At 56.5% G+C, this 27,980-nt stretch overlaps 1 protein-coding gene and 1 long non-coding RNA gene across 4 annotated transcripts; one reads left to right on the forward strand and one right to left on the reverse strand.

Annotated features, from left to right (window-relative positions):
- On the reverse strand, positions 1–4,196 carry LOC125328018. Of its 2 annotated transcripts, none has more exons than XR_007204500.1 (2): positions 3,506–4,196; positions 1–1,250 (listed from the first exon to the last, which is right to left on the reverse strand). It is a non-coding gene; the product is annotated as an uncharacterized LOC125328018 (long non-coding RNA). The 2 variants fall into 2 exon arrangements; XR_007204499.1 differs by having other exon boundaries at positions 3,497–4,196.
- MAPK8IP1 (mitogen-activated protein kinase 8 interacting protein 1) lies at positions 3,021–27,956 on the forward strand. 2 transcript variants are annotated; one of them, XM_048308181.1, is made up of 12 exons: positions 3,021–3,140; positions 10,291–10,396; positions 17,938–18,171; positions 21,791–21,872; positions 22,399–23,271; positions 23,656–23,731; positions 24,164–24,336; positions 24,623–24,732; positions 24,856–24,975; positions 26,007–26,077; positions 26,409–26,507; positions 26,939–27,956. In XM_048308181.1, exons 1-12 carry the CDS (start codon positions 3,055–3,057, stop codon positions 27,009–27,011), a joined length of 2,103 nt encoding a protein of 700 aa, XP_048164138.1. In that variant the 5' UTR covers positions 3,021–3,054; the 3' UTR covers positions 27,012–27,956. The 2 variants fall into 2 exon arrangements, with proteins under 2 accessions (XP_048164138.1, XP_048164139.1); XM_048308182.1 differs by lacking the exon at positions 3,021–3,140 and adding an exon at positions 8,210–8,307.
- The last annotated feature ends 24 nt before the right edge of the window (positions 27,957–27,980 follow it).

Consider the following 27,980-nt stretch of genomic DNA (forward strand, 5'->3'; position numbering starts at 1 on the left):
TCAACAAAACCAAGACACGATTTTTATTTTGTGTAAATAAGCATTTAAAACTTGACATCTAATTTGTTCAGCAAGTTTGGAACAAAGAAGGCAGTTTTTGAAGATGCAGATTAGGGTGTTTCAAAGAATGCTAATGGAGAGCATTTTCACCCCATTGAAGAAATCACACAGACACCACCTGAGACTTTTAACTGCTGGGACCAGAGGCCCTTTGTGGGGAGCAGCTCCTGTGAGCCGATGGGTGCCCTTTTTGACCCCTTGCTTACGCACAAACTCTCGGGCTGATTCCTCCTTTGGGGTCGACCCCATGTTTCCTGTAGCAGAGTGTCAGGTGTCAGATTTTTAAAACTAAGTAATTTAATGGTACCGCAGCAGGTCAGCTCTGGCTGGGTGCCTGTGGAGAGGGGACCTGAACAAAGAAACCCCTGGGCAGTTATACCCTTTTGACTCATGCACCCCCCCTCTTAAGTGAAACAACTAGTATCTCTCAACAGGGGATGCTGGAGCATGTCTGGGCTACAAGGTGGGAAATGCATGCAGTACTGTAGTTGACGAGAGGGCATGTGGTCAAGGCTCATGGTATTGCTGAATTGTTCTCTTGTCTCTGGCAAGGACCTTCTGATCTTGAAAAAGTAAAACTTCAGTGCTTGGGGAGACTCGCACGTGGCAAAAACCTTTTGAAAACAGTAGCCTGTGCCTTAGAAGAAGAGGAGCCAGGATGGCAGCAAACTGAGTCCAGCTCTCTCTACCCAGAGTGTAATAATACAAATTAAAGCTGGAGAGATTGGGTTTGAGGCTCTTTCTCTGTGCTGGCCAGGATATCAAAGGAATGATGGTGATGTGGCTCAGGATTGGAAATGGCTAACCTTGGATTTCTAACAGAGACTTGACTGCCTGCTCCACGTGCTGGTGCTTGAGAAAATTCCCCCATGTCTCTTCTGTCTGCGTAAGGAAGGAGCTGGAGTGGCTTCAGGAGGGGCTGGCTGAAAGGTTTGAAAGTAGAAAACACCTGCATATGAAGAGATGGGAGCCAGAAATGTGACCACTGGGGCACAGGGGGAAAGAGCAGTGAGAAGGATGGCTGATGGAAAGAGAGCAGAGTGCTGCTCTGGTATCACAGCTGCATCTAGGTGGAGATCAGGTGGTTCAGCTGGGGGAGAGGAGCAGGAAAATGTCTCTCAGCACATAACCTTCCCTCAGGTTTCCTTTAAGACTGAGAACAGTTGGTCTGAGGTGAACCTGATGGTCAGCTGGAGAATTTGAAAGAGAAAGAAAAATCAGCAGATGCCTTGTGAGCAGTGACACTGGCTAGGACGGAAGTGTGGTCTCTTAATTTGCAGCAGATGTGCGTGCACTCTCCCAGGGGCCCTGTGCTCTACTGTGCATCTAAGGAATAGACCTGGCTGACAGTAGTGCAGCTAGAAAGGTCAAATTGGGTCTCCTGCCAGGCCAGCCTGAGCCAGGGCTGGTAACCTGACTAAAGGTCACATCACTAAGGGGTGAGCTTTTGGTGCTTGCATCCAAGCAGAAGGTGAGCTGCGGTGGTGGTGATCTGGCTGTGGGATGAGGCAGCATCCTTACCTTCTGCCCCAGGTCAGAGGCCAAATGACAGCCATGCTGCAGAGAAATCATATTTTGGTAGGTGGGGTTTGTGTTTGGAGATGGAGCTCCCCCAAGGCTCCCTGAATGAATGCCGGTGAGTCTCTTGGGTCCTGCATGTAATACAGTTCAGTCTGTGCATCCAAATGGCAAAGGGAATACTTAGATCATCCTCAGGAGGCTGTCCCAGGGTTACCTGTGCATGGTGACCCTGGGGGTGTGCGCTTGTCTCCACGCTAGCCCGGGAGTAACATCTCTTTCCAGTTTGCCTGGCAGGAGACCAAGACTCCTGAGAGAGAGAGCAAGACTGTATGCCTTGGAGGGCGCTGCTTGCTCTTCTCTGGAGGAGCAGCTGACATCCTGGGTCTTGGCCAAGAACTAATACCATCGCCTCAATGGCAGTCAGCTCTGTGGTTTGAGAAACACTGATGAGACTGGGTGTATCTTTAACATTTGAACTGCTAAAGAAGTGCCACTTGTGCCATCCAGGACTGTCACAGACAGGGACTGGGAGCACAGTGGGCACCCAGGGAATAGGGAAAGTTCTCCCATTCAGATACAGAAGTAGCCTTGGGACCTAAAAATACTGATGCTGTCCATATCTGTGCACAGCAGAGCCTGCACAGTTTTCTGAGATAGCCTGCAAAGCTTGGGGAGGGGAGGCAGGGGAAAGAAACCTGCTCAGGTTGGTAAGGAAGGGTAGCAGCAATGAGTACCCACCCAAGATAAAATGCTTCTTGGGACATAGCTGGATGCAAAAGTGGGTCTGCCCTTTCTGGGGAGATACCTGAAACCTTGAGATGCATTTTCCCCCTCCTTTGTGCCTGTGGAAGGCATGTGTATGCTGCTTCTTTAATTCCCTTTGCGGTGCTTGCAGCCCTGGTAAGCTTCGACACGGACAGGGTTTGTACTGGGGCTGCCAGACCTGTTGCCAGGTGCTGCAAACCTGCCATGGGTGCCAAAGCGCAGCGTGCCTGCTCCTGCTGCTCCTGCTGCCTCCAGGCACCTCCCCGCTGCCGAGGAGACCCCTGCAAGTGGCTCTCTGTGTCCAGCCCCTCTCCCGGGGCTGCTGCCTGCCCGCTCGGCCAGCCGGCCCCGCTCCTGGGGTTGCTTCTCCCGGCCTTGGGAGACCCTGGCAGTCCCCTGCACCTGCCCTTGAGGGTGCAGTCTCCAGCTGCGGGCACATCTGCCCCGCCGGCGCCGGCGTTCCCCGAGGCCAGGGGGAGCGGATGGGGTCGGGGTGCGAGGTGACGCTCCCATCTGTGCCGTGCCTGTCCTGCAGCTGCCGCCGGGAGCCGCGGGATGGAGCCTCCGGGCCGCGCCCCCCGCTCCCCCCGCCCCGGCGGCAGGTATGTCCCTCCCCGCCGGCACCGCCAGCATCCCCCTCCCTTCATCCCTCCTTCCCTGCCTCCCTCCCTCCCGCCCGCCCTCCGCCTGCATGGAGAGAGCCACAGAATGGCGGAGCGAGAGAAAGGAGCTGCATCCCCGCCCGCCTCCTCACCCTTCCTGGGGCTGCACCTCGCCTCGCCCCCCAATTTCAGGTACCGGCCGCCGTCCCCCCGCGGAACCCTCTCGGGGCTGCCCCTGTCCCTTGTCCGGGGCAGCGCTCCCCATCTGCTGCAGCCCCCGCCCGCACCGCCGCGCCGGGCCCCCGCCTCCTCCAGTGCTTCTGCCCCCTGCCCGCGCCTCCCCTCGGCCCCCCGCCCCAGCCATGCCTTCTGCCCCCCGCCCCAGCCACCGCGGACCCCCACCGCAGACATCGCTCCAGCCCCCCCACGGCTGCTTAGCCCGCCCACCCAAGCCATGTTGGCCCTCACCCCATCTATACACCACTGCAGCTTCCCAGCCCCCTGCTTGGCCTCATGTCCCCCTCCACACCCCACCCCCGCCCCCTTACCTGTCTTACCTCCTCTTCAAACACCTCTTCTTCATGAAAGAAAAAAGGTTCAGCTCACTCCTCTCCCCAAGGAAAGCCTTTTTTCTAGTCCTTTCCTAGAAATCCCAGGTGCTTCTGCTTCCTTCCTACCCCTGTGAAACAGGAACCCCAAGTGAGACGGTGGGAGAGTGCCAGAATTGATCCTCTTAGCAATACCAAGTGCTCCCATCGATTTGGGACGCAGGGGGCTGTGTCTCCTCCGAAACCCAATGAGGCTTGTCACACGGACTTCCGATGGCATGGGCCAGGCCAGGGATGCCTGGGGGTTTTGGAGCCTCTGGTACCTGCTGAGGGTAGCTCTGGGACAGGGATGTGCTGGGTGGGTGAGGGAGGAGCCCTGCCCCTGCCTGCAGGTACGGTGTTCGCTTGCTGTCGGGGGAGGCTCGCTGCTCCTGTCAGCCGTGCCCTCGTCAGCCATTGCTCTCTGCTTGCCTCTGCCACCCAGGGGTGCTGGAGAGGAGCTGCCTGAAAGGGGGGAATCGTACTAGCTGTTTTGCATGCTGAGATTTTGGGAGGAAAGGAGGGGCCGGTCCACACTTGAGACCACAGCTAAGATCGTGCCCTCCTCCATCAGGCCCAGCCCCTGAGGCTGGGGAACCCGTGGGTCCCTGCGAGGAAACAGGCGGGTACAGTTGAGCAAAGGTGGTGTTCAGGCAATTTATATTTGAAGGGCTCTGTTTCTGGACCCCCTTTGCTGGTGGCTCCGGGTCTTTGGCAGCTGCCTCCTATTGCAGCGCTGCCTGCGAGAGCTGCTGGGAGCTGTTGCAACATGGCTGGTGTACCCTGCAAAGCCAGCGATGAAACGCTGCCTCTGGAATCATCCACCACGGAAAAGGGGCTTGGCCACCGAGCCGGGGGCCGGAGGCTGAGCTGCTGAGCAGCCTTGGGCCTACCACCTGGCGCTGTCCTGGATGCAGCGGCTGTCCCCTGGGCACCCTCCTGCTCCCCAGCAAGCAGCGATGCCCTGGGAGGGAGAATGAGCTGCTGCTTCTTGCTGTGCCTCAGACCTTTGGAAAAAGAGCCTCGTGTGCTGCCAGCCTGCTCCAGGGAAGAACTGGTCTCCGTGAAGGAGGCTGTGCAGCTGGGTGGAAAACTGGGGAATCAAGGCAGGAGTGCAAAATCTTCCCCAGGCACTGAGATCAGGGTGTAAGATTTGGAGTGGAAGAAGATGCAGTGATGTGTCTGAGCCTGGGGCAGGGTCTGGCAGATCAGAGGCGACGTTGTGGCTGGAGTATCATGTGAGAAGGGAGCCATCCTAGTGAAACACAAGCAGGGTTACATGTCACAGCTTGGTTTGGGCATGTCCCAGGTCCTGCATCCCTGCTGTGGGGCTCAGCGAGGGGCTGTGCCCTGCAGATGAGCTGGACCCAGCAGCGATGAGTGTGGTTCAGGGCTAAGGCTCAGACCACGGCTGGCAGCGAGTGAGCCCTGCCTGCTGCCCCTGCTTGCTGCCTGCAGGATGAGGTACTTCAGATTTCTGCCCTCTGGTACATGCACCTGCTCTCCCAGCTCCGAGTGGTGACACGCCAGCACAATCATTAGGTGTTGGTTGGCTTGAATTGAGAGAGGGCTTGGTCCTGGCTGGCAAGGAGACTGAAGCTCTGAAGAGACCAAGCATAGTGGCCTGGCAGTGATGGTTTGGTGCTGTCTGAGAAGAAGTGGGAGGAAAAGGATGGTGAGGTGATCCCTCCTTTAGCCAGGAGGTCCTCCAGAGGTGTCTGTTCATCACGACAAGAATAACAGCATTTTAGGAGACAGCAAAGAAATTTTAGGAGACAGAAAAGTTATTCTCATCCAGCCTCCCTGTTGTCCTTAAGCTTTCCAAAGCCTCCCAGCAGGGTCTGTGTTCACTGGAGCTCCTTAACATCTTTCTCTGGGACACTGTTGCAGCTCCTTGCCCTGCTAAGAAGCTTTGGCGGTGCTTTGTGGCAAGCTTTCCTGTGAGGGGCTCTCTGGGGCCTCTCTGGGTTGGGGGTCCCTCTACCCAGCATTAGAGGGCAGGGAGAGCTGGCACAGCTGGGGTGCAGCTGGCTGCAGGGCCCTGCAGAGCTCACGGTGTTGCCTGCCCCACTGCCCCCAGGACTGTGGCTCTAATGTAGCTGGAACCTGGGAGGAGGTCACTGACTGATCCCTGCTATCTCCTTCAGCTTTCCCTGATAAAAGCAAAGGGCATCCATCTGGCTACTGGACAGGAAGGCTCCTAGGGAAAGAAACCCTTAGGGAGTTATTTGCATAGGTCAGGAGAGAGGGGAAGGGGAGTCCTGTCAGAAATCACAGCCCTTTGGGAAGGGAGGGGGTCTCTGGGGGAAGAAATTCTCCACATCTTGTCGGGAAGTTCAAAGACGCACCTTCAGGCTGAGGCAAAAATCAGTTCTTGCGCTGTGGTTTGTTTCATGTGTCTGTCGTGCTCATCTGAAGCTGTCAGGAAAGCCTGTTTGGAGGCAATGAATGAGCTGGGCGTCGGAATGGGGCTACCTGTCTTCTTGTGAGGGGAGACGAAAGCGCTGTCTTCCTCTGATGGAGAGACAGAGGCGCCTTCTCCTCGGTTCAAATAAAGCAGTCTCTGTGGCCATTGAGATGGAAGAAAAAGACAGGGGCCAGCCTAATGTAGGTTAGTATTATTTTTTCCACTGGTGCTGGTTACAGGACTTGCACACAGCACACGACAGCAGACTGTCAGAGTGTGGCTTGGGCTGCTGGGCTCGTTGGAGCCCCCAGCTTCATCACAGCATGTTGCCCTGGCCAAACCCCTGCGTGGAAAATCCCCTGCAGTGGCAGTGGCCCGGCAGGGGATGGGCTCAAGAGAGGCACAGCAGCCAGGAGTGAGTATAAGGCTGCTCTTAGGACTGTGATCAAGCTGCTCCTGCCATGCACAGGTAACGTCTGCCTCCGTTCATGCACCCACAGGTGTACTCTTGCTCTCACAGTTCCTGAGAATCCCAAGTTTATCAGTTCTCATGCATACAGCAGGGCTGCCAGCCTTCGGGTGCCTCTTGGCACATCCTTCAGGAAAGCACCCATAACCTGCAAGGGTAGGGTTCTCCCACCCTCACAGATGGGGACAGACTCCCACATACCTGTGATGCCATGGCCACTGGAGAGGGAAGTTGGCCAAAATACACATGTAAGTCCTGCTCAGACTTTCACTGCCAATGATGGAGCTGAGAGGAGTCAGAGCTGTTTCATTTTGCTGGTATTTTTAGCCTCTTTGAGAAGCAAGAAAGAAAGGCAGGGGTGGTAATGCAAAACCTTCCTTGTATCTCCTAGGAAGTCCTGGAGCATCCATGTGAGAGGAGCAAAGGGCGCGAGTAATACGGAGGTAGAGATTTCTTTATTCATTGCATTAATTGAGGTTTCAAGCAGATGAGGTGCCTCCAGGCAGAGCTGATAGGGAAGATGGAGTCCTGGATGCTGTTCTAGTGGGGCTGAATGACAGTGACCATAGTATCATGAGTGACATTCACCAGTGGTGTGGCACTGGTGGGGAGAGAGCTTGCAACAGGTTAGCTCAGCAGGGCACTCCAGGCCCTGAGCTGGGCTCCTGTGGACATCACCCACTTTGATCTGTCCAGGAGCAAAGCTGGGTCCCAAATAGGTGGTGGGAGATGCACCCAATACTTGAAGCTCCTGGAGTGGGTGTCAGTGAGAGGCAGGAGAGCAGTGCTGTGATGGGTGGCAGTGGGGATGCCACCCCACTGTGTATCAAAGGGGATGCAGCTGGTGGGGAGGGGGATGCCCTGTCCCCATCTCAGAGTAATGGTGGGTGCATCTTCTAGAGCTACTTTGGCTTCATCCTCATGGGGCAAGGGGTGAGTGGGTCTGTGAGGCATGGGGGTGGTGGAGGATTATCTGAGGCCACTGTGCCAGCAGTTTGTCACCAACACCTGATGGCCCCTCCTGGGAAAGACCCCTCTTTCCTTCATCAGCAGAAGAGGGGTGAGAGCTGGCAGAGCAGCTCACCAGGTATTTCTCTGGCCCTCAACATGGGTTAGAGGTTCGGGAAGCCCAGGGATGATCCTGCCTGAGGCGGGAGTGTTAGGTGGGGGCAGACAGGGAAGGGGCAGTGCTGGCAGTACTGCTCTGCGCTGGCTGGGCTTGCCCCTTGGCGAAGGTGCTCCCCTGGGCTCGGAAGTGCAGCTGGCCATGACACTGGTCCTGCTGTGCTGGAAACACTCTGGCCTTTGCACCAGTGAGTGACCTCACTCTGCCTGCTGAGAAGCCGGACAGACGCTCCTGTCTGTGTCCCCTTGCTGTGGGGGACAGCAGTGCTGCAAGGGCAGGAGGAGGCCAGGTGGTGCAGGTTTCCATGATGGGGTTAGCAGATCCCCTGTGCCCACTGTGGGTGCTGAGGAGCCGAGTGCTGGAGCAAGACCAGGAGCCAGGCTGGCTGGCTGGCAGACAGAGGCAGTCAGCATCCCCAGCAGAGTGCAGGGACTTGGCGCTGGCTCAGCTGGGGAGGTTGTTTTTTTATTTTTTTTTCCCCCTCCAGGACAGCTGATTCCATCTATTTTTAATGAGCTTCCCCAGGTTGCGCAGTGAGGATACAGAGCAGCGCCGGCAGCCACAGACTGCGACGGGGCAGGCAGAGAGGCAGCGGGCACCCAAGGCTCAGCTGTCATCTCCCTCACTACTCCTCACAGCGGGCCTGGGGGGTTTTTTTGGTGTGGGAGTGTGTCCCCCAGTGAAGGGGGGTCCTCCTCAATGCAGCTGCCCTTGAAAATGGAGTCGAGCACCGAGGAGGAGAGCTGGCTGGAAGATCAGTGGGAGAAATGGTAGGGGACCTGCTGGGCCTAGGGGAGGGGGGACCGTCTCGTGGGCATGCAGGGGAACGAGGGGCGGCCCCTTGCTCCTGGGCGCATCACCCTTCTCTGTGAGTGATGGCCACAGGACAGGAGGAAACTTGGCACCCAGTTGAGCTCAAAGTTTTCCTGGCTGCGCAGGGAGCTCTGTGACAGCCAGGCACCAGAGCGGCAAAAGGCATCTGGACACATCCTGCTGTGCCTCAGCACTGGCAGGCAGGGCCAGTGCTGGGGAACTGCTCAGCATCTCCCCATCCCTGCGAGCACAGACAGGGCTGCCTGTCCCCATCCCAGAGTGGGGGGCACTGCCACCCTGTCAGGCTGCTCCTGCAGAGCCAGGGGCCCCTGGCAGCCCCTCGGCAATGCTGTGCCTCTCACTGGGATCCCGCAGTGCCCACTGCACTCCCACAGCATGGCGGGTGGAGGCCCTGAGCTTTAGCAATGGATCATGTCCCACCCTGGCGACCCGTGTAACTGGAGAAGAAATCAATCTGTGCTTTGAAGGCTCATCATGAGCCTCCTGCTCTGCATTGCCTCCCTCCCATGGGGAGCAGGAGGAGATGGGCGAAGGGGGGTCAAGGCATCCCACCCTGTGCTGAAGGCTGTGTCCTTGCACTCCTGATGTGTCTTGCAGGGGCTGCCTCCAGGGGTATGGTTGTTCCCAGTTGTCTTCACCCCAGGAGACCACTACTAGTGGGGTCCTCAGAAATACAGAGGGAGGATGCTGATTCCCCCATGGTCTTCTCCTGCTCTTTTCCCTTTCCAGGACCTGGGATAGGGAAGATGGGTTGGTGCCGCTGCAGGGGGGAGCCCCAAGATGTGCAAGCAGTGCTTAAAGTGAGAGCGGGAGCTCTGCAGGTCACAAAACACCATTCTCATTCCTTTCTCACGGCACTGCTGGGGGCCAAGCCAGAGAGGGGTGATGGGCTTGGCATAGCCCTTTCACCCAAGTATCTCCCAGCTGGAGGAGCTGGGAGCAAAGGGAAATGGTGGCAAGCAAAGCAGTGCCCATGGCCATTCCAGACAAAACTCAGGGGTCTGAGTAGGTTGGCCAAGGACTTTTGAGTTGGGCTCTTTTATTTATCCCTGTGGTAATGAATAAGTGAGAAGAGCATTTTGGTACCACCGTGTTGGAATGTTTTAATGCTCAGAAACCAGGAGCACCTCACCACTCTCCCAGGGCTCATCAGCGCATTTTCAGCTGCTAAAAGGATATCTCTTCTTTTGAAGGGGTGTAATGAGTCCATGTGGCTGGGCCTGGCAGCCCTAAGGGGCCCCTGAGGCCATGCAGGCCAGCTCAGCAGCACCGATGTTCACAGGGATGCCCATAGTAACCCTGGGGGGTGATTTTTGTGTAGAGGGAAATTGCTGCCCTTTCCTACTGCAGGCACCTGGGCTGGGACATGCCCCCAGCTGCAGCTCAGGGTCTGGTCATGCCATGGCTGAGGGGTTTGCTGTGCTTGCAAGCTCTGTGGGTCTTGATGTGGTCACCTGTCCCAGCAGGTCCATCCTCCAGCTGTGCCCTGTCAGGACCCCCAGCCTCTCTCCTTCCTGTACCCCTGACCTTTGCCCTGTTGGGTGTCTGTGCCCAGCTGGGACAATCCCAGCAGCTCCCTGGGATGGTGTGAGCAGAACAAACCTCCTGCGATAAGGCTGGCTGTACTGTCCATGTTCTCCCAACCTGCAGGTCCCTGCTGTCTTTGGTCAGGCAGGGACTGCTTTGGGACACACTCCTCCTGCCTCCCAAGAGCCATGGACCATGCCAAGCCCAGCCACTGGATGGGGACAGACCTATCCCCTCTGGGACCGAGCTGCCTTCCCAGTCTTTCTTCCCAGTAGAGACTGGGAGAGCCTCTCCCAGGGTGTCAGTGCTCCCAGCCCATGGCACCATGGCACCCTGCACCCTCCTGTCCACTACTGGGCAGTGTGTGACCATGCCATCTCCACTCCCTCCAGGCTCACCCATGACATCAGCCTTGAGGAGTTTGAGGATGAAGACCTCTCTGAGATCACTGATGAGTGTGGAATCAGCCTGCACTGCAAGGAGAGCCTGGCCACCCGGGTAAGTGCACTGGGGATGGGGAGAAAGATAGGGATGGGCAGAATGTGCCAGGGGGGCTGGCAGGACCATCAGCCCCCATGCAGGACCACCAGATCCCCAGATGAGTGATGCTTCCTCAAAGAGCCCACTGCCATGGCCCTAATCCCCTCTGCTTGGCAGTGCCCTCTCCTCACTCCAGCACAGTGCAGATCCTTTCTGAGCCAGACAAACTCCGGGGACAAAAAAAACATCTCAAAGCTGGTGCATTTTGGTTCCCACTGTGCTATAGGGGTTTGAGTTTATACCTCAGGGATGAGCCTGAGGATTTGGGTGCACATGGGGGCATGTCCCCATTTGAGCAGGATGACCAGCAAGCATCTGGCACCTGACAAGCATGCTCAGGGATCAAGGGCATTTGCAAGGTGGCACCAAAGGTCCCACATAGGCTGTGCCTCCTGTCCCCTGGACATGGGGATGCAGCTGGACTGGCATGGTGAGAGCTGTCCTCTGCTCACCCGAGGTGTTCTTTGTGGTTTCCTAGCTAGCTTTAGCTAGAGCTGTTCACAGGTCTTTGGGAGGCTGGAGACCTGGAGGCTCTCAAAACAGGGATGAAGGAGGTAGCTCTGACCCCAGCAGGCAGCAGGTGGAATAAAGATGGGAGCTGGGAAGCCTGTGCAGGTGCTGCAGCTGGGTCTCCCATCCATCTCAAAGCACACTGTCAAGAACCTGATGGGGTTCACACCACTATTTGAACTTACCTAGAAGGCCATGGGGGCAGAAATGTGGAGATAAATTGATAGTTACATTGGATTTGGAAATAATGCAGGGAATTTTAAAGTGTTAAAGGAAAAGGCATGTCCTGAGCATTCTCACACCAGGAATCACACACACACCACCTGAGACTTTTAACTGCTGGGACCAGAATCTCTTTGCAGTGGGCAGCTCCAGGAAGCTGACAGGTGCCCTTATTGACCCCTCACTCAAACACACACTTACTCTAAGGCTGACACCTCCTCCTTCAGGCTTGACCCTAGGTTTCTTGTAGCAAAGCCCCAGGCTCAGATTTTCTAAAAATAAATAGTTTAGAGGTACAGCAGCAGGTCAGCTCAAGCTGGGTGCCTGTGGAGAGGGACCCTGAACAAAGAAATCCCTGGGCATTGTACCCTTACAGCTCATGCACCCACTCCTCAGACACTCCCTATGCACCTCTTGGTCCAATGGTGATTTTTGGTCTGGGGTCTTCTAACATCTTACTGGGTTCTTTCTCTGTGTCTGTGCAGGCAGGCCATACACTGTTCTTATTTTGTGGAGTTACAGCTTCTGCTGACAGCTGGAGTCTCCTTGTCTTCTGGTTTGTACTTCTGGTGCACCTGCTCACTGACAGAGCATGGGGAAATAAAAAACCTTAGGCTTGGGATAAACACTACTCAGCAACAACCACAGCAGCATCAGTGTGGTATCAATGCTCGTCTCATAAGAAAGATGAAACACAGCACTGTACCAGCTACTAGGAAAATAACTAGGAGAATTAACTCAATTCCAGCCAAAAACATCTCTAGGTGTAAACTCACAGCTTGCAGCTCAAGGCTTCAGCAGATCCAGCTACTGATGCTAGGCAAGTAAATCTGAGCAAACAACATACTAGATCACACAGTATTATAACTCTGTGAACCCATTCTAACTCATTCTACTTAAAACTTACTTATTTAAGCTAAGAACTAATACCTCTCAACACAGAGTTTCTGCATTTTGTCCATGTGTTTCATGCTAAAGGATGCAAATGCTGGAGGAGCAGCCAAGTGGTTTGAGAGTCATTCTGTCCCTCAGAGGAAATACTTCCTCTGCAAAACTGATAAAGACCCAGTGAGGACAGGAAAGGCACAAGAATTTGTCGCAGATTTAAAATTAGAAAGTGAATTTGTGTCGTTTGGAATCCCTCACTGCAGGCAGGAAGGTACAGGCAGACCTCATCTCTGGGAGGTGAAGGTGTCTTGCTGTGCTCCTTGGTCTAATTCGTGACCTTCCCAGCACAAATTTCTCTGTTCCCAGATATTGGGCTGCTGCTTGATATCTCTGCTCCAACTGCAGCCTCCTCCTGCTTCAGGATGTTATGTCCAGACTTCCCTGGGACAGTCTGGGCTCATGGGCTGTGTATGCTAAAGGAAGGAGGGATAATGCTGCAGGCAAACCAAGGGCAAACCCAGTGCTGGGCATCCATGAGGGCACAGCCACGGCGAGGGCCCGGCATTGGGAAGATCCTCTTGCCTGCAGTAGGTGAGGCAGACAGAGACTGTGGGCGTGTTGCTGGATTCTTCCCATTACCCATCCCAGTTCCCTACTGCTGATAGCACCACTGGGCTCAGAGCAGGATTTTTTTTTCTCTACAGACTGCCAGCTGTTGGCTGAAGTTTGGCAGGAAGGGGGGACTTGAAGCACAACTGCTGCAGCCCTTCCTTGAGGTGGGGGGAAAACAGTCCCTTTTGCCCATTTGAAACAGTTAACTCGGGCATTCCTGCATCCCTGTGCTGCAATACAGAGACCTGACCTTCAGGAGAGGGTTTGCTCAGGCTCTGGGAGCGAGCCCCATGCCTTCCCTGGGGACAGCTCAGAGCTGCTTTACACAAATGTCTGGGTGCACTGAGAGTCTGCTGGGGCGGGAGGGGGATGCGAGGCTGCCGTAGGGGAAGCAATGAGTTATTCATAAACACAGCAAAGGAGGAAGCTTATCACGCTCAGGAAACATGCCTGCTAAAAATATGTCCAAATGGTTTATATGGGACACTGAGGATTGCCCGAGGAACAGAACCGAAAGTGGTGACAACAATGGCTGTGAGAGGGCCTTTTCAATCCCGAATGTCAAAGGCGACAGCCAGGGAGCTTTCCAAGCTGATTGCCATCCAGAGCGAGCTCGGGGCGCCACGGTTGCAGGATCTGCCTGATGGAAGCAGTCAGGCCCAGAGGGAGCAGCTTGGCCGGGTGTGCACGCGGCGCGGGGGCCAGCAGATCAGTAATGACCAGCAGGCAGCATCAGCCAGCTAATTGCATCGTGTGGGGCTGCCTGGGGGTGGCGAGTCAGGGACGCTGGCACCAGGGCGTGAGGGGGCCATGCTGATGCCCTGCCTATGGTGAGTTCCTGGTGCCAGTGCCACAGAGCAGCTGTGGTACGGAGGGTGGAGGGTTGGCCCGGGTCACCCCTGCAGTGCCAGGCAGCTGGTGAAAGCCTGGCAATGGAGCAACGTGAGGTGAAAGCAAGCTGCTGGCTCACTGGATCACACCAGAGCAGAGAGCGATGGGCAAGGGGGAAGCAGGATGTGGGGAGCACCATGAGACATGGGGCTGGAGTCATCCAGCTGCCCAACGGTGTGTCTCTGGAGAGATGGGCAGGCACAGTAACTCAGCAGCAAGCAGAAAAGAACTGACAAGGAACAAGGGGATAAACCCTGCCCGAGGGCTGCGAAGGTGACTCTTGGGGGGGGACAGTCAGTGACCTTGGTGAGGTGGGGGGTCTGGGCAGATCTGGTTGATGACAAAACCCTGTGGCAGGAACAGGCAGCTGGTGCAGAGGTCAACACCCAAACAGAGATGGGTGTTGGGGGTTTTTTTGGTCCCAGAAAAACAAAGATGACCTCATTATCGGCTATTTTAGCAGCTCTTCAGAAATAGTGGCTTAGACACACAGAAACTGCAAGGAGGCATAGACTGATGTTTGTGCAAGAGGGAACTATCCACTGATGAGGCCCACACCTCATGGATGGGAGACCATGTACTAAGAATGAGGAATAATCCCACATGTGGCTGAAAAAAGCCTTAATTTCAACAAGAAGTCCCCAGTGAATGAAAAGAGAAGCGAGGGATAGGCTGAGGAGCAGGCTTGGAGGAGGAGCAGAGGTGTCTTTGGGGCTGTTGAATGGCAAGGCAGGAGGCCAGCTGCGAAGGAGCAGGGGCCACCACGGTGAGGGATACATCCTCCACCTCACCAATGGCAGCAGTCAGGTTTGCTGAGAGGGATGGTTGCAACAAAAGCACCAGACTTGGGGTTTGGCCTTGTTTTAGTAGTTTGGAAATCCAGGGTGACAAACCCTGGTTTCAGCAAGATGGATCCCAGCAAACAGCCAGGCAGAGGTTAATAAGAGTTTAGTGCCTCATCTATTTTCCAGGAACTGTGGAAAATGGTTAATGCAGGAAGGAAAAAAAATTTAAAAAAGAAACACCTTTCTTAGAAATACCAAAGAGCATGAGAACAAGCACCCAAAGGGAAAAGAGCTGACGCAGGGCTGTGCTGAGCCTTCATGGATCTCCATGAAAACGTCTGACCGAGCCATGAAGATACAGATATGTGGAGGAAAAACCCAAAACACTATGTATTCTCAGCATAATAATACTGCTAGAAATGCCAGGGGCTTTCTCTTGATGTTCAGCATCACTGATCCAAGTGTGCCACTGCTGCTAGCCGCTCCTGGAAGGCCAGTGGGACCCACTGCAAAGAGGGAAGCAGCTGCCATGACCCTGTGATCCAGGGACTGGTGGGGAGCTGGATGTGCAGGCTGGGAGCAAAGGATAGGGCACCAAAGTGGCTGCTTATCCCGTGCAGCTTTTCACAGGCTGTGCCATGAATGTGATCCATGGCCAGCTGTGGCTGTGCCAGGCTGGGGCAGAGAGGCTCCTCCTGGCACTTTGAAGCCAGCCGGTGGTAGGGAGGGGGGTACAGTTGTGCCCTCTGCTCGGTAAGTCCCCCTTGCTTCCCTGTGCTCACAAAATGCTTTTCCCAGCTGAAGGTTTTGCCACTCCTCCTCTGACAGTGAAGGCTGTGAGAGTGGGGGAGCAGGGAAGAGCCTTTCATCACTCAAGCAACATCTTGCATATCACCCCACTCCTCTTGCAAGAGCCTTTCATTCCTAGGGAAGCAAGCAGCTTCCTCAGGTGGGCAGCAGCCCCCACGCAGGTGATTCCCCAGCTTAGACCACTGTTCCAGGGGTGATCCCAGCACCTCTCAATTGCAGCAGGGCTCGTTCTGCTGCAGCCCCCTGGAACCATGGATAACAACATTGGGACAATCAGAGAGAGACTAGTTGCTGGGCACTGGGACTTTTTGCCATTGGGACGACACCATGCAGGTGGGAGGTAGGATCACCAGCATCACATCTGTCCCAGGGATAGGTCTGTGAGGAAGCACGAGTGTCCCCGTGACTGCATTGAGGGCCGGGTGTGCATCTTGTGTTCATCCTGCTGCAAGATTTGGGCACTGGTACTGCTCTCCCACACACCCTGATCTCTCCCATAGGGTGAAGGGACTTTGGGAAGTCACCTCACCATTGCATCTGTGCTGAGACATAAGCATGCTCAAGATGACCTTAGGTGACATGAACTTGTTCCTAGAGGGCTCCCGAGACAGTCTGTTCTGGTGGAGCAGTGTCCTTGCAGTTAGAAAGGCTTCCCAATGTCTAGTCCCCCCTCTTGCTTTGCAGATCACTGCATGTCTCACTCACATGGTAAGGTGATTGATTTCTGTGGGGTTTCAAAATCACTTTGTTGAGCTACAGGCCATAAATAATACCTGCAGTGGCTGTAGTTTCCTCCCAGCTTTTGAACCTGGAATGCTGCACCCCTGCTAGGGTGCCCTTTTCTTCAGAATGAGCAGATCTGCTTTTCTGAATCCTTCTGGGACTTTTCCCTCTGTGAGTTTTCCAAGTGATTGCTACAGCTACAGGATTATGGAAGCAGCATCATTAGCAGTCTAGGTTGAATGTCACCAGCTGACTCCAATACACCCACCTTGGCTAGGTATAATCTATTCAGTTGGCATTTCCCTCCAGTTCTTTTCCCGTGCCTTGGTTTCCTTGTTAAAATCCATGTGATTTGTCACAGAAGACTGGTGTCACAGAAATGCAGAACTGGTGGCATGGAGGCTAATGCTCAAAACAAGGGATTTAAATGTTTAAAGCCTCAAGAGGACGAGTATCAGTGGCAGTGTTTCTCCAGTTGCTCACCCACTGCAGGATGTCAGCAGGGGCACTGGTGGGAAATGGCTCTCATGAGAGGGTTTGTGTTGTGCCTGCAGCAGGCAGAGCCCTGCCTGTGCTGGCTTTTGTCTGACAGGTCATGAGCTGGTAGCAACAAGAGCTCTTGGAGTGGCTGCCAGAGCTGCTGGGGCTGTTTCTTCTCCCATGGCTCAAGGGGCGTCCTCCACGCGGCTGAAGTCGTGGATATTGTTCAGCTGCAAAAACCAGCCCTTGCCCACCTCTGCCTGCTGATGAGCTTGCAGTCGCCACAAACAGCTGATAACACAGGCAATTCAACTCGCTGATGCCAGGTTGCCGCCTTTATTGCTGGCTGCAGCAACTTGTGCATGTGCAAGCTCCAGTTAATGCAAGGAAGGGGCCTTGGGAAGAAAACCACTGACCTTTAAACACACGTGGGGGGGACATTGGTGCCTCTTTGCCCAGCAACCCAGCCACAAGCAGTGTGGTGGCTCAGCACTTGGGCCCAGCTGGGACAGTGGGATGGGGCACCTGCTCCTCACAGTCCCCACAGGCCACAGTGGCCACCCTGCTCCAAAACGGTACGGGGAAAGAGTGGAGCTGCCGCCAGCCAGAGCGCAGCCATCACCAGCAGGTAACTGGACAGCCAGTGCCAGGCATCCCTCCCATATGGCCTCAGGTCCCGATATATGCAAATGCAAGGAGCAAGGAGCAGGCAGAGAAGGCTTGTCCTAGATGAGTAAGACAAGGGGGATGGAGCTGCTCATCCAAGTGGGCATTACAGTGAAGAAGGAACCTGACTCCTTTCAGAGGTGTGCAGTGAAAATTTCAACCCCATAGAGAGAAAAAGTAGCAGTAGTGCAGCACACAGTGCCAGTACCCAACACGGGGGTGAGTTCTCCATCTGTGAGGATGTTCAGGTGTGATGGGCAAGACCCCAAGCGACCTGCTCCAGGCAGGGGGTGGACCAAGGCTGATCAAATTGATGACATGCTTGTGTGAGTCCCAACTGCCAGGACAGGAACCAAGAAAGGGCACAGTCTGCCTTGGAAGGAAGAATCATAGGGCAGCCTAGGCTGGAAAGGACCTCAAAGGATCACCTGGCCAAACCTTGTGTGGGAAAGGGAGTCTGGGTGAGACGATCTGGCACACTCTCTAGTGGCGTCTTGAAAATCTCCAGCGATGAGGACTCTACCATTTCCCTGGGGAGGTTGTTCTGCAGAATGGTTGTTCTCGCTGTAAAAAAAATGTCCTTGTTATGTCGAGATGAAACCTGGGTGTGCACGTTTGTGTGCTTCGTAGTGAATGTGACGGCTGCATGTACCTACAGACAGGCACCTGCCGGGGATGAGGTGCCGGGGAGCCCCATCAGCAAGGGAGGAAGGATGCTGCCCGCACCTGCCGGGGAGGCGGGGACGGGGCGCGGGGCTCCCCGGCTGCGGGAATAACATCGCTGCCCCTTTAAAAGGCAGCGGCCGCGGGTGCCGATGCGGCGGCCCCGGCCCCCCTGCCCGGCCCCGGCGGGAGGCGCGGCGGCCCGTCCCGCCCGCCCGGTGGCCTGATCGCGGGCGCTAATCCCGGCAGGGCCATGTGAGCCGGGCGGGCGGCGCGGCCCGGGCGGCGGGCGGCGGGGAGGCCAGCCGGCTGCAGGCCGAGATGCTCCAGCTCGACCTCATCGACGCGGCGGGGGACACGCCGGCCGAGGAGCAGACGGCGCCCGAGCCGCTGCAGAAAGACCCCCCGGCCGGGACCACCGAAGTCTACAGGCCGAAGCGACCCACAACCCTCAACCTCTTCCCGCAGGTGCCTCGCAGCCAGGTGAGGCGGGATGGTGGGCTCGGGGCGATCGGGGGGTGCGGAGGAAGAGGAGGAGGGGGGATGCTCCCGCCGTCCGCCGGGGGCTTTTGTCTTGGGCGGATGGAGGGAGGCAGGGCGGGGGTGGGGGGAATAGAAGGGGATGGCGGGGCTCGGCTCCGCTGCCCGGGGGTCCCTTCTCACCGCCGCTCGTGTCCCCCGGCCGGAGAGAGCGACTGCCGGCCCGGGGGTCCCCAGGTGCCGGGGAGCTGAGCACGCCCTGCCGGGCCGCCCCCGCGCACCGCCGAGCATCCCAGCACTGCGCTCGGCGGCGGTTCTTTGAGAGGGCTTAGGCGCCGGGTGGGTCCTTCTTTCATGCCTGCTGCCGAGGTGGAGAGGGAACACGCGAGGAATCGTGTCGGGACTGAGATGTGCCCCAGCAGGGTCCGAGTGGCCTGGCAGAGAGCCGTGGTAGGGGCAGGGTGGGAGCTGCGAAGGGCTCCCGTGGGATGGGGAGCAAACGAGACATGGATACCGAACGCGTGAATGAGCCATCGCGGGACGGGGCACCACGCCACGGGCTGGCGAGCCCAGGGCCGGCGCCAACAGCTGGCTGGGCTCCAGCTGCCCCAGGTTGGGGCAGCACCGGTTCTAGGGCAGGTTGGTGACACCAGGTGCCCCATGCCCGGCAGCGGGGACCTGGTGGCCTCAGCTCCTGAGCAGTGGTGCTTGGCAAGAGAAGCATTAATGTCAGAACCCCGTGCAAAATTTGAGAGACAGAAAAGCAACGCCCAAAATGGTGGCCAGGAGGACAAGGGGGTTCTGTTGTCTTGTTCATGCTCAGATTTTGTACAAGATTTTGGATGGTTTTACCCAAGACTGCCTGCCCCATACAGCCATGGTGTTACTGTCACCCCTGGGGTGGATGGTGTTCTGGTGCCCTGCATGCTGACCCCCCAGGCAGCGGCTGGAGTCCCTTTGCCCTGTCATTTCTGCAAACTTCACAAACCCACGCAAAGTGTGCGACATGCAGGGCTATTTTTGCCACCCTCCTGCGTTCAGCTCTGCCTTCTGCCAAGTAGGAGGATTTTTGTCGCGGTGACGTTCAGCCGAGGAGCATGAAGTGAGAGGCAGGTGTCCCCGTGGGTGACAGATGGGGAGTAGTCGGAGCTGGGTGTCACCAGCCCAGCACCGGCAGCTGATGCCAGCTCTCTGCCTGAGGCCATGGGTGGGAGGAGGAGGAGGAAGGCACAGAGCCAAGGATAGGCGCCCGCAGGCAGCTGGCACCAGGGACAAAGGCAGTAGGGCTGGGGAGGCGGGGGGAGCCCCACTGAGCATAATGGACAAGGGGACAGCAGCAGCCTTGTCCCACCCTGTGCAGGGACCCCAAGGAGCAAGTGGCATGTGGCAGCCACATCCAGCTGGGGGAGGTGGGGAACAGCAGGGCCCTCTCCCAGGCACTCAGTCCCAAACAGTGTCCAGGAGTGGGAGCAGGCCCCTGGAGAGAGATGGGGGTGGGGGGTGTTGCAGAGATGGTAGGTTGAGGAGGGGAAGCCGGTGGTGGTGGAGGCTGTGGCGCTCACTGGGAGGCATGGGCACAGCTGAGCTGAGGACGTGGGGAGTGGGAGAGGTGGCTTTGCTGCAGCTGGCAATAGGAGCCTGGAGCCAGCAAGGATGGTGGCACAGGACTGGGGCATGGCTGGCCAGGTAGAATAGTGCTGTTGGTAGGATCTAGTGAGAGACTGGCTGTAAGGTGCTTGGGATTCCTGTTCTGGATGCCTACCTCTAGCCAGAGGCAGTTTCTCCCTGTCTACATGTGGTGCACTGAGGAGAGGACAGAGTGCAGGGCATCCCCTGGGGATCAGCCTGAAATCTGTCTCCAGTTGTGAGACACTGCATCCTCTTGGCCTGCCCAGCTCCCTCCTCCTGCATGTAGTCAGAAGAGGGACCATGGCCATGCATCCTCTCTTGAATGCCCAGTTGGGGTACCAGGTACTCTGCCAGACAGGACATTCACAAAACAAGGCGTCATCTCACCCTCTGCTCTTGTGAGGCCAAGATCCAGCCTGGTGATGTCTCAGTTGCTGCTGGGCTCTGTGATCATCATTCCAGGCAGGTGGCCTGGAAATGGTGAGAGGAACATCCCCAACTCTCCAGAGGGCAAGAAACAGCAGTTGTTACTGGCTAGGTTCATCCTCTAAGACTTTGTGAAGGTCTCTCCACCCTGGCTGGGCATTACAGACCCCTGAGTGCTGTGGCCCTGTGGGATGGGTGGGCTCAGTGAGCTGTGCCTCCGGTCGCAGTCCAGGCAGCCAGGCTGGCTTGTGTGTGCTGGCCCTGTGGCACTCTGCACACAGAGGCCTTCACTGTGACAGCTTGCCTGGCCTGCATCCCGGCCCATCGTGTCCCTGGGAAAGGCTAGCAGGGACGTGCTGTTATTTGCCTTGGCACAGGAGGGATTCATGGAGGCCATGGTGGGAGGTTGCCAAAGCCCTGTGAAGGGGGTCTCTCCTCCCCACATGGAGACAGGGATCTGGCAGGCATGGTTCAGCAGTGTGTGGCATGATGGAATTTTGGGGCGAAGGCTTCCTTCATGTCGGTGGGGAAGCAAAGTAAGGACAGAGAAGCTCCTGTGCTGCTGGTAGCAGCTGCAGGTTGGTGATAAGGCCGTGAGAAAATCCAGGGAGTCCCAGTGGGGCTTTGGTACTTGAGCAAAAACTAACAGTGTGGAAAATGCCACTGCTGCAGCTGGGGCAGAAACACTCAGTGCCCATAGGAGGGGCTGGGAGTGTGCAGCCAGGGAGAACTTGGGGATGAAGGAGTGGGTGAGGGCTGGCGCTGCACCAGGCAGGATGTCACACCCTGTGGAGGCAGGTAGGGAGGACTTGTCCCCCATCTGCAGGAGGGTTCTCGTTAGAGGGGGCTTGGTGCCCTTTGGTCCCCCAGTCTTACAGCGAGGCTGAGCACGTGTTCCCTTGTGCACATGCATGGCCAGCCACCCAGGGCTGGGCAGGCAGGGCACAGCACCCACAGAAATTTGTCCAAGCATGGGAGCGTGGATGGCCTGATCCTGCCTCTCCTCTCCAGCTGTTCAGGATTGACATCTGCTAGTGAGCTGTATACGTGTGTGTGTGTGCATGTATGGATTTGTATGCATACATACTATCTGTGTGTGCCCCTCAATACACCCAATACCGATGTCTCCAGGGGCAGGCATTAGTCTATCCAGTAGCTGGCTCCCAGCTGAGCAGCAGCACAACACCTGGTCCTTGGGATTTCCCCCATTTCATTAAGTTGGGTGGTTTGAAGGTAGGCAAGGCTGGCAGGATGGGAACAAAGCATGCAGGCAGGCTCAGGTCTTGAATTTTTAGTCTTGGGACTGTCCAGCTATGGGCTCCTGCAGCTGAGTTCCCCTGGTGGATGAATTCAGCCCAGCTGGCTCCTTGCCCACCCTGCTTCAGCCATCATGCCAGCTCTTGCAGCAGCATCATGGTGAGACGTGGGGCTGGCGGGGGGTCTCCCCGAGCATGCCCAGCTGAGAGGGGAGCTGAGTGGATGCTGTGGACCCAGGGAGGGATGGGTGCCACCGTGCCACATGCTGTTTACTGTTTGGGCTATAAGGCAGCTTTGTTCTTCTCCTCAGGACACTCTCAATAACAACTCTCTGGGGAAAAAGCACAGTTGGCAGGAGCGGGTGTCCCGGTCGTCGTCCCCTCTGAAAACGGGTGAGTTCTCGGGCTTTTGGCCAGGGTCAGCTCCTTGCACCCTTTCATGGTGCTCAGGAGCCTGAGGCAAGTGGTGCTGGAGCAGGAGGTTGGGGAAAACATACCACATGGATGCAGGATGCATGTCCATCTTGCTCTCCACAGTTACCTGAAAGGAGGTTGTTAGTGAGCTGGGAGTTGCTCTCTTCTCCGAAGGAGCAAGCAGTAGGACAAGAGGAAATAGCCTCAATTTGCATCAGGGAAGGTCTAGATTGGATATTCAAAAAAATTTCTTCACTGAAAGGTTGGTCAAGCGTTGGAACAGGGAGGTGCTGGAATCACCGTCCCTGGAAGTGTTCAAAATTGTGTAGATGTGGTGCTTAGAGACATGGTTTAGTGGTGGACTTGGCAGTGTTAGTGGCTGGACTTGAGAATCTTAGAGGTCTTTTCCAACTGAAATGATTCTATGATTCCGTGAGTCTGGGTGGCATCCCTGGACACCTTCCCCCTCTGCATGGCTGTCAATGCTGCTCTCCTCTCCCTCCAGGTGAGCAGACCCCTCCCCATGACCACGTTTGCCTGAGTGATGAGGTCAATCACCAAAACAGCACAACCTCCACCAAAGACCGGGGCATATCCACGGAGAGCCCATGCCGGCGCACAGCAGCCACACAGATGGCCCCAGCCTGCGTTGCCTCGTCCCGGCTGCCCGAGAAGCACCAGGCCACCAGCCGGGCCCCACCACATGGTGCCAACGTCGTGGTGGTAACGAGGGGCCCCGAGGCCCACCGGGACCGTATCCGCTACCAGACGGATGTGAGGCTGGAGGCCACAGAGGAGATCTACCTGACACCCGTGCAGAAGAACTCGGACCCCCTGGAGACTGACAAGCCGTTCCTGTCTCAGTCTAGTGAGAACCGCATGTCCATCAGCTCTGACATTGACACCTCCGGCTATTCAGCCCTGGCAGGGAAAACCAACCCCTCCATCAGCGAGGAGGACGAGGTGCTGGACTACATGTCCTCCCCTGACAAGACAAACCTGCCCAGGGCCTCCTGTGGTGGTGGGAGTGGTGGTTCCCGGCCAGGGCACAACCTCCAGAGAGCCTCCGTGAGTTCGGACACCAGTGCCCTCTCCTATGACTCTGTCAAATACACACTGGTGGTGGATGAGAACGTGCAGCTGGAGCTGGTCAGCCTCAAGCAGTGCTACTCGGGCTACAGTGATGAGAGCGACTCGGCCACAGTCTACGACAATTGCATCTCCTCACCCTATGAGTCGGCCATTGGCGAGGAGTACGAGGAGGATGCGCTGAAGCGTGACTCAGTCTGCCTCTCCGAGGATTCCACCCCCGAGGCAGACATCCACTTCTCCAAGAAGTTCCTCAATGTCTTCATGAGTGGCCGGGCACGGTCCTCCAGTGAGTGCTGGGCACTGGGGGGAGGTGGGCTGGTGGCTGCCTGCCTGGGCAGCCCTGCCTGTCCGTGGTACACGCTCAGGAGATAGGAAGCCACCAGCAGACATGAGCCCCAGTTCTGCTTGGTGCAGCCTGTGGCTTTGTCCCTGGTAGTCCAGGAGGCATGGTGGGGCTTGGAAAAACTTTGTGAGTGTCAGATGGGGGTGGCAGTAGGTGTTTGAGGCTGCTCAGGAGCTCCAGCTATGCCTCTCCCACCTGTGGCAGCACATAGCTTTATCTTGGATGAGCCATCCTGCGGGAGCCTCAACAGACTGCCTAGCCCATGTCCTCTTGGCTGTGATGATGATCCCTCAATGCTGACATGTCCTCCTCTGCCTTCATCCCCAGGTGCTGAGTCCTTTGGGTTGTTCTCCTGCATGATCAACGGGGAGGAGCAGGAGCAGACTCACCGTGCTGTCTTTAGGTGAGCTTGCAGGCACAGGCAGTGTCCCCAGCCTCTCGCAGGGGAAAGCTGGTGCTGCACTCCCGCCAAGGTGGGGCTAGCACAAACTCCAGTGTTTCTGGTGTGGGAAGCCCTGGGGAACAAACCAGTGCCTGTAACTCATGCCCTGCCCAGGAGCAACATTTGCCCAGGTTGCTGCGTGGGCAAGACCTCCGAGGGCAGCTGGAGCCTCTGAGGAGCAGCTTGGGTGGTGCAATAGGAGATACCCTTGCATTAGGTGCCAGGATGCTGCTGCCTGTTGAGCCCAAACCTCCTCCAATGCTTTATTTAGCGTGTCAGGTCTCTATGGCTACCAGGGCACTGCCTGGGTTGGTGGTGGGTGTCCCAGCAGTGTGCCAGTGAGAAGGCCACCAGCACTGCTAGCCAGCCAGCTGCTACTGCCTCTCTGCCCAGGTTTGTGCCTCGCCACGCAGACGAGCTGGAGCTGGAGGTGGATGATCCTTTGCTGGTGGAGGTGCAGGCAGAAGATTATTGGTATGAGGCCTACAACATGCGCACAGGAGATCGGGGCATCTTTCCTGCCTACTATGCTATTGAAGTCACCAAGGACACAGACCATGTAACAGGTACCAAGCCTCTGTGTGCAGACTGCTGATGTCTCCATCTTGTACCACATCCTCCCTGCTGAGCAGTCTGGTGCTGAGCAGGGGGCTGGGGGGAGGACCAAACTGGGCATCCAGCAGGAAGCAATGAGTGGCTTCTGCTGTGAGGCTGGGAGTTGGTACCTGGTGTTGAGGGAAGCTTTTCTTGGGCAGGGAAAAGCACAGGGGTTGGGAGATGGGGGGGGAGGTGGGGCTCAGCCCATATACCTGGTCACCGGAGATGATCCCTGCCATGTGCTCTCTCTTCCAGCTCTGGCCAAGAGCAGCGACTGGGTGGACCAGTTCCGGGTGAAGTTCCTTGGCTCTGTGCAGGTTCCCTATCACAAGGGCAATGATGTGCTCTGCGCGGCCATGCAGAAGGTAGTGTCCCACACCATCCCAGGGAGCAGGAGCGCCCGCTCCTTCTGGCAGCAGGGCAGAGCCTCAGTGGGGAATCATCATCACTGCTCACAAGTCCCACGGCTTTGTGTCTCTCTTCCGCAGATTGCCACCACGCGCCGCCTCACTGTGCACTTTAACCCACCCTCCAGCTGCGTCCTGGAGATCAGCGTGCGCGGGGTCAAGATTGCTGTGAAAGCTGACGACTGCAAGGAGCACAGCAAGGTAGTGCCCCGCTCTCTGCTCATCTCATCCCTTCCCTGATTGCTGCTCTGAGCTGGCTTGTGCCCTATGTGCTACAGGCCATGTTTGCATATGAAAATTAAGGGTCTCCACCACATGTCTGAGGGTGTGAGAAACACCATCATCAGCATTTTAGGCCCACCATCAGGGTCTCCTATGCCTCACAAGGCCCCAGCTCTGGGCAGTACTGCCAGCTGATGCTCCCACAGCTGCCAGGCATGTCACTGCGCTGGGATGCTTCGAGCTGAGCTGTACCCGGTAATCTGTCAGCTGCTTCTAAACCTTTCTGCTACTATTTTGAGTGGTGTCCTCCAGATCTGCCCTGTAATCTCTTTATCTGGCAAGGGCAGGCTGCTGATTAGCATTCTGCATAAGTAGCCTAGTAGAGCACGTTGGGATGCTGAGCAAAGGCAAGTGAGGGTTTTGCAGCAAGCTGATGGGAAACCTCCCTTCCAGCTGGGGGATAGGAGTAGCTCATGACTCTGAGTGCTGTGACAGAGCTGGGCTGAGGTTCCTACAAATCTTGCTTGTACCCAGAGGATGCCATCAACTTAGTTGTGCTTTAGACTTGTATAAATAAGTTTTCGTTTCTGGCTGGGACCCTTTGACACCCGGCTTGAATGACTTGTTTCGTTCTAAGTTACCCATTCACCTTCTATCTCCTGGTGTTTCAGAGAGCCTTTTTACTGAAGAAGGAGGGCTGTGTGTGCTGGTGAACAGCAGCACTGACTCTAGCCTGAGTACAGTCTGACTCAGGGCCTCCAGGGAAATCCTGCAGGAGCTAGTGGCGGTAAAGGCAGCTGGGGTGAGAGCCAGCAGGGCTGCCTGGAAAAGCTCCCTTTGTTCAGGTGCTTGGAGCAATCCTGAAACTGCTGCTGATAGCAGCCCAGGATTAGGCTCCAATTAATTTCACTCCTCAGTCTCCAAATGCGCATTTCCAGTGGCCAGAGACCAGCTGCCCTGCAGGGGGTGGGGAGAAAAGCTCTGACAGTTCCTTTCTCTCTCTCCCCCAGGTAAACAAGTGTAGCCATTTTTTCCAGCTGAAGAACATTTCCTTTTGTGGGTACCATCCAAAGAACAACAAGTGAGTAGCAAGGAAGTGTGGTGCCACTCCTGACAGCAGTAGCTCAGCAGAGGGGCTTTGCTGCCTTCCTGCTCCCTGGGGGTAGCACAACTGGGGCTAGGAAGGAAAGGAGGTTTCCCAGAGCCCTAGTTTGGAGGGCTCCCCTTCCCCTGTGAGCCCAGCGCTGCAGACATGGTCAGTGGCATGACCCTGGGATGGCCAGTAGGATTTATTGGGGGGGGGGTTCAGGTCCCAAACCCCTATGCTTAAGGGGGGGTACACCTCAGAGAGGCTGGGGTACCTGTGCCTGCTGGTCTGCTGGTCCAATCACATCCACTCTCTTTGCCCTCAGATATTTTGGGTTCATCACCAAGCACCCTGCTGACCACAGATTTGCCTGTCATGTCTTTGTCTCGGAGGAGTCCACGAAGCCACTGGCAGAGTCTGTAGGGTGAGTCCTGGCTGGGCAGGGAAGGCTGGCTCATAAAGGGCAGGAGGAACGAGACAGCCAGGCTGAATCCTGCCATCTCCCCCTACATGTGGGGCTCAGACCTGGCCTCAGGCTGGCACCTCTTCCCTCAAGTGAGATGCTTTGTGTGAGAGCCAGGGCTTACAGGGCTATGGGCATCATATTCCTGACAGTACTGGAACAAGTCCCAGTGCAAGGCTTTGCAGGCAGATGGCTGAAACTAATGCACTGTGCAGGGAATCAGGGAGACCCTGTGGCTCTGAGGGTAGCTCTGGAGGCTAATGCAGGAGGAGCTAGGAGCTGGGGTGTCAAACAGGACACAGGGTAGGGAGTGAGAGTCAGGATGGAAATGGGGATCTATAATTGCCTTGTGGGGAGGCTGCTGCTAAGCTTCACCTGGTGCTGTGTTGCAGGAGGGCTTTTCAGCAATTCTACAAGGAGTATGTGGAGTACACGTGCCCCACAGAGGACATCTACCTGGAGTAGGGGCTGGGACAGGCACCTCCTGCACAGCCAGGGCTGCAGTCTCGCCCCTTCCCCGTGTCGTGCATGGACAAGAGCTGCTTTGAGCCTGGAGGAGGAGCGGGCCCGGGGCAGGGCTCCCCGGGGCACGGAGCACCGCCTCTTTTCGTGACTCCCCTTCCTCGGGCTGGGGGGACGGGAGGGGGGAGGGCTGGACAAATTGTGTTTATTGTACAAAATACTCTTAGTTTATTCTATTGGAGAAGCACCTGCTGGGTGCCCTACTTGTGAGTGGTTGGGGGGGGCAGTAGCGTGCTCATGCCCTTTCCAGCTGCAGGCTGGGGTGACAGCATCTCCTCCTTGTGACCATGGCACAGCTTCCCGTCACATCCATCTGGGGTGACTTTTAATTGCAGTGGCAGAGTCAGTCTCTTGCAGAATGATGAGACAGCAGCTACAGAAAACAAGACCCACATGCTGGCTCCTGCCTGGGAGATGGGATCACCTCCCTGCCAGGCCCTGTGGAGATGGCTGCTGGGCAGGGGTGGCAGAGGAAGCCCCAGAATCTCCTCTGCCAGAGCCAGAATGAGATGAGACAGCTTTCCCCTGCCTCTGTCCCCACCCCTTCCATCTTGTATCCATGCCCTGGGGAGAGAGAAAAATTCCCCTCATACCTCTCTGCAGTAACTATACCCTCGAGAGGGAAAGCCTTTCTCTGCCCCTTCCCCCTCTCCCCCAAGCTGCTGGTGGCAGAGGCAGGGCAGGGACACCCCAGGTCAGCGGGGCTCAGTCCCTGCACAAAGCTGGGTGTCTGCCCGAAGTGGGGCAGGGAAGGGCTAAAGCCTGCAGGGAGCCGTGCGAAGCACCAGGGAGGTAGAAGAGCTCTCCTGGTCCCTGCAGCCAGTGGTCTTTGTGCTTCAGCTGGATCTGCTGTGATGGCAACAACTATTAAATATGATGGTTCATGGAGCAGAGCTACTGTGCTGTTTGTTT

This window comes from Corvus hawaiiensis, chromosome 6 (assembly GCF_020740725.1).
Source record: "Corvus hawaiiensis isolate bCorHaw1 chromosome 6, bCorHaw1.pri.cur, whole genome shotgun sequence".
Classification (NCBI taxonomy): Eukaryota; Metazoa; Chordata; class Aves; order Passeriformes; family Corvidae; genus Corvus; species Corvus hawaiiensis.

What these genes read in the sequence shown, in the direction of transcription:
- MAPK8IP1 (XM_048308181.1), top strand. Translation starts at nt 3,055, where the DNA reads ATGGCGGAGCGAGAGAAAGGAGCTGCATCCCCGCCCGCCTCCTCACCC. An exon ending in AGGAGAGCCTGGCCACCCGG is followed by an intron (nt 10,397 to 17,937) that starts GTAAGTGCACTG and finishes TAATCCCGGCAG; the next exon opens with GGCCATGTGAGCCGGGCGGG. An exon ending in ACTGCAAGGAGCACAGCAAG is followed by an intron (nt 24,976 to 26,006) that starts GTAGTGCCCCGC and finishes TCTCTCCCCCAG; the next exon opens with GTAAACAAGTGTAGCCATTT.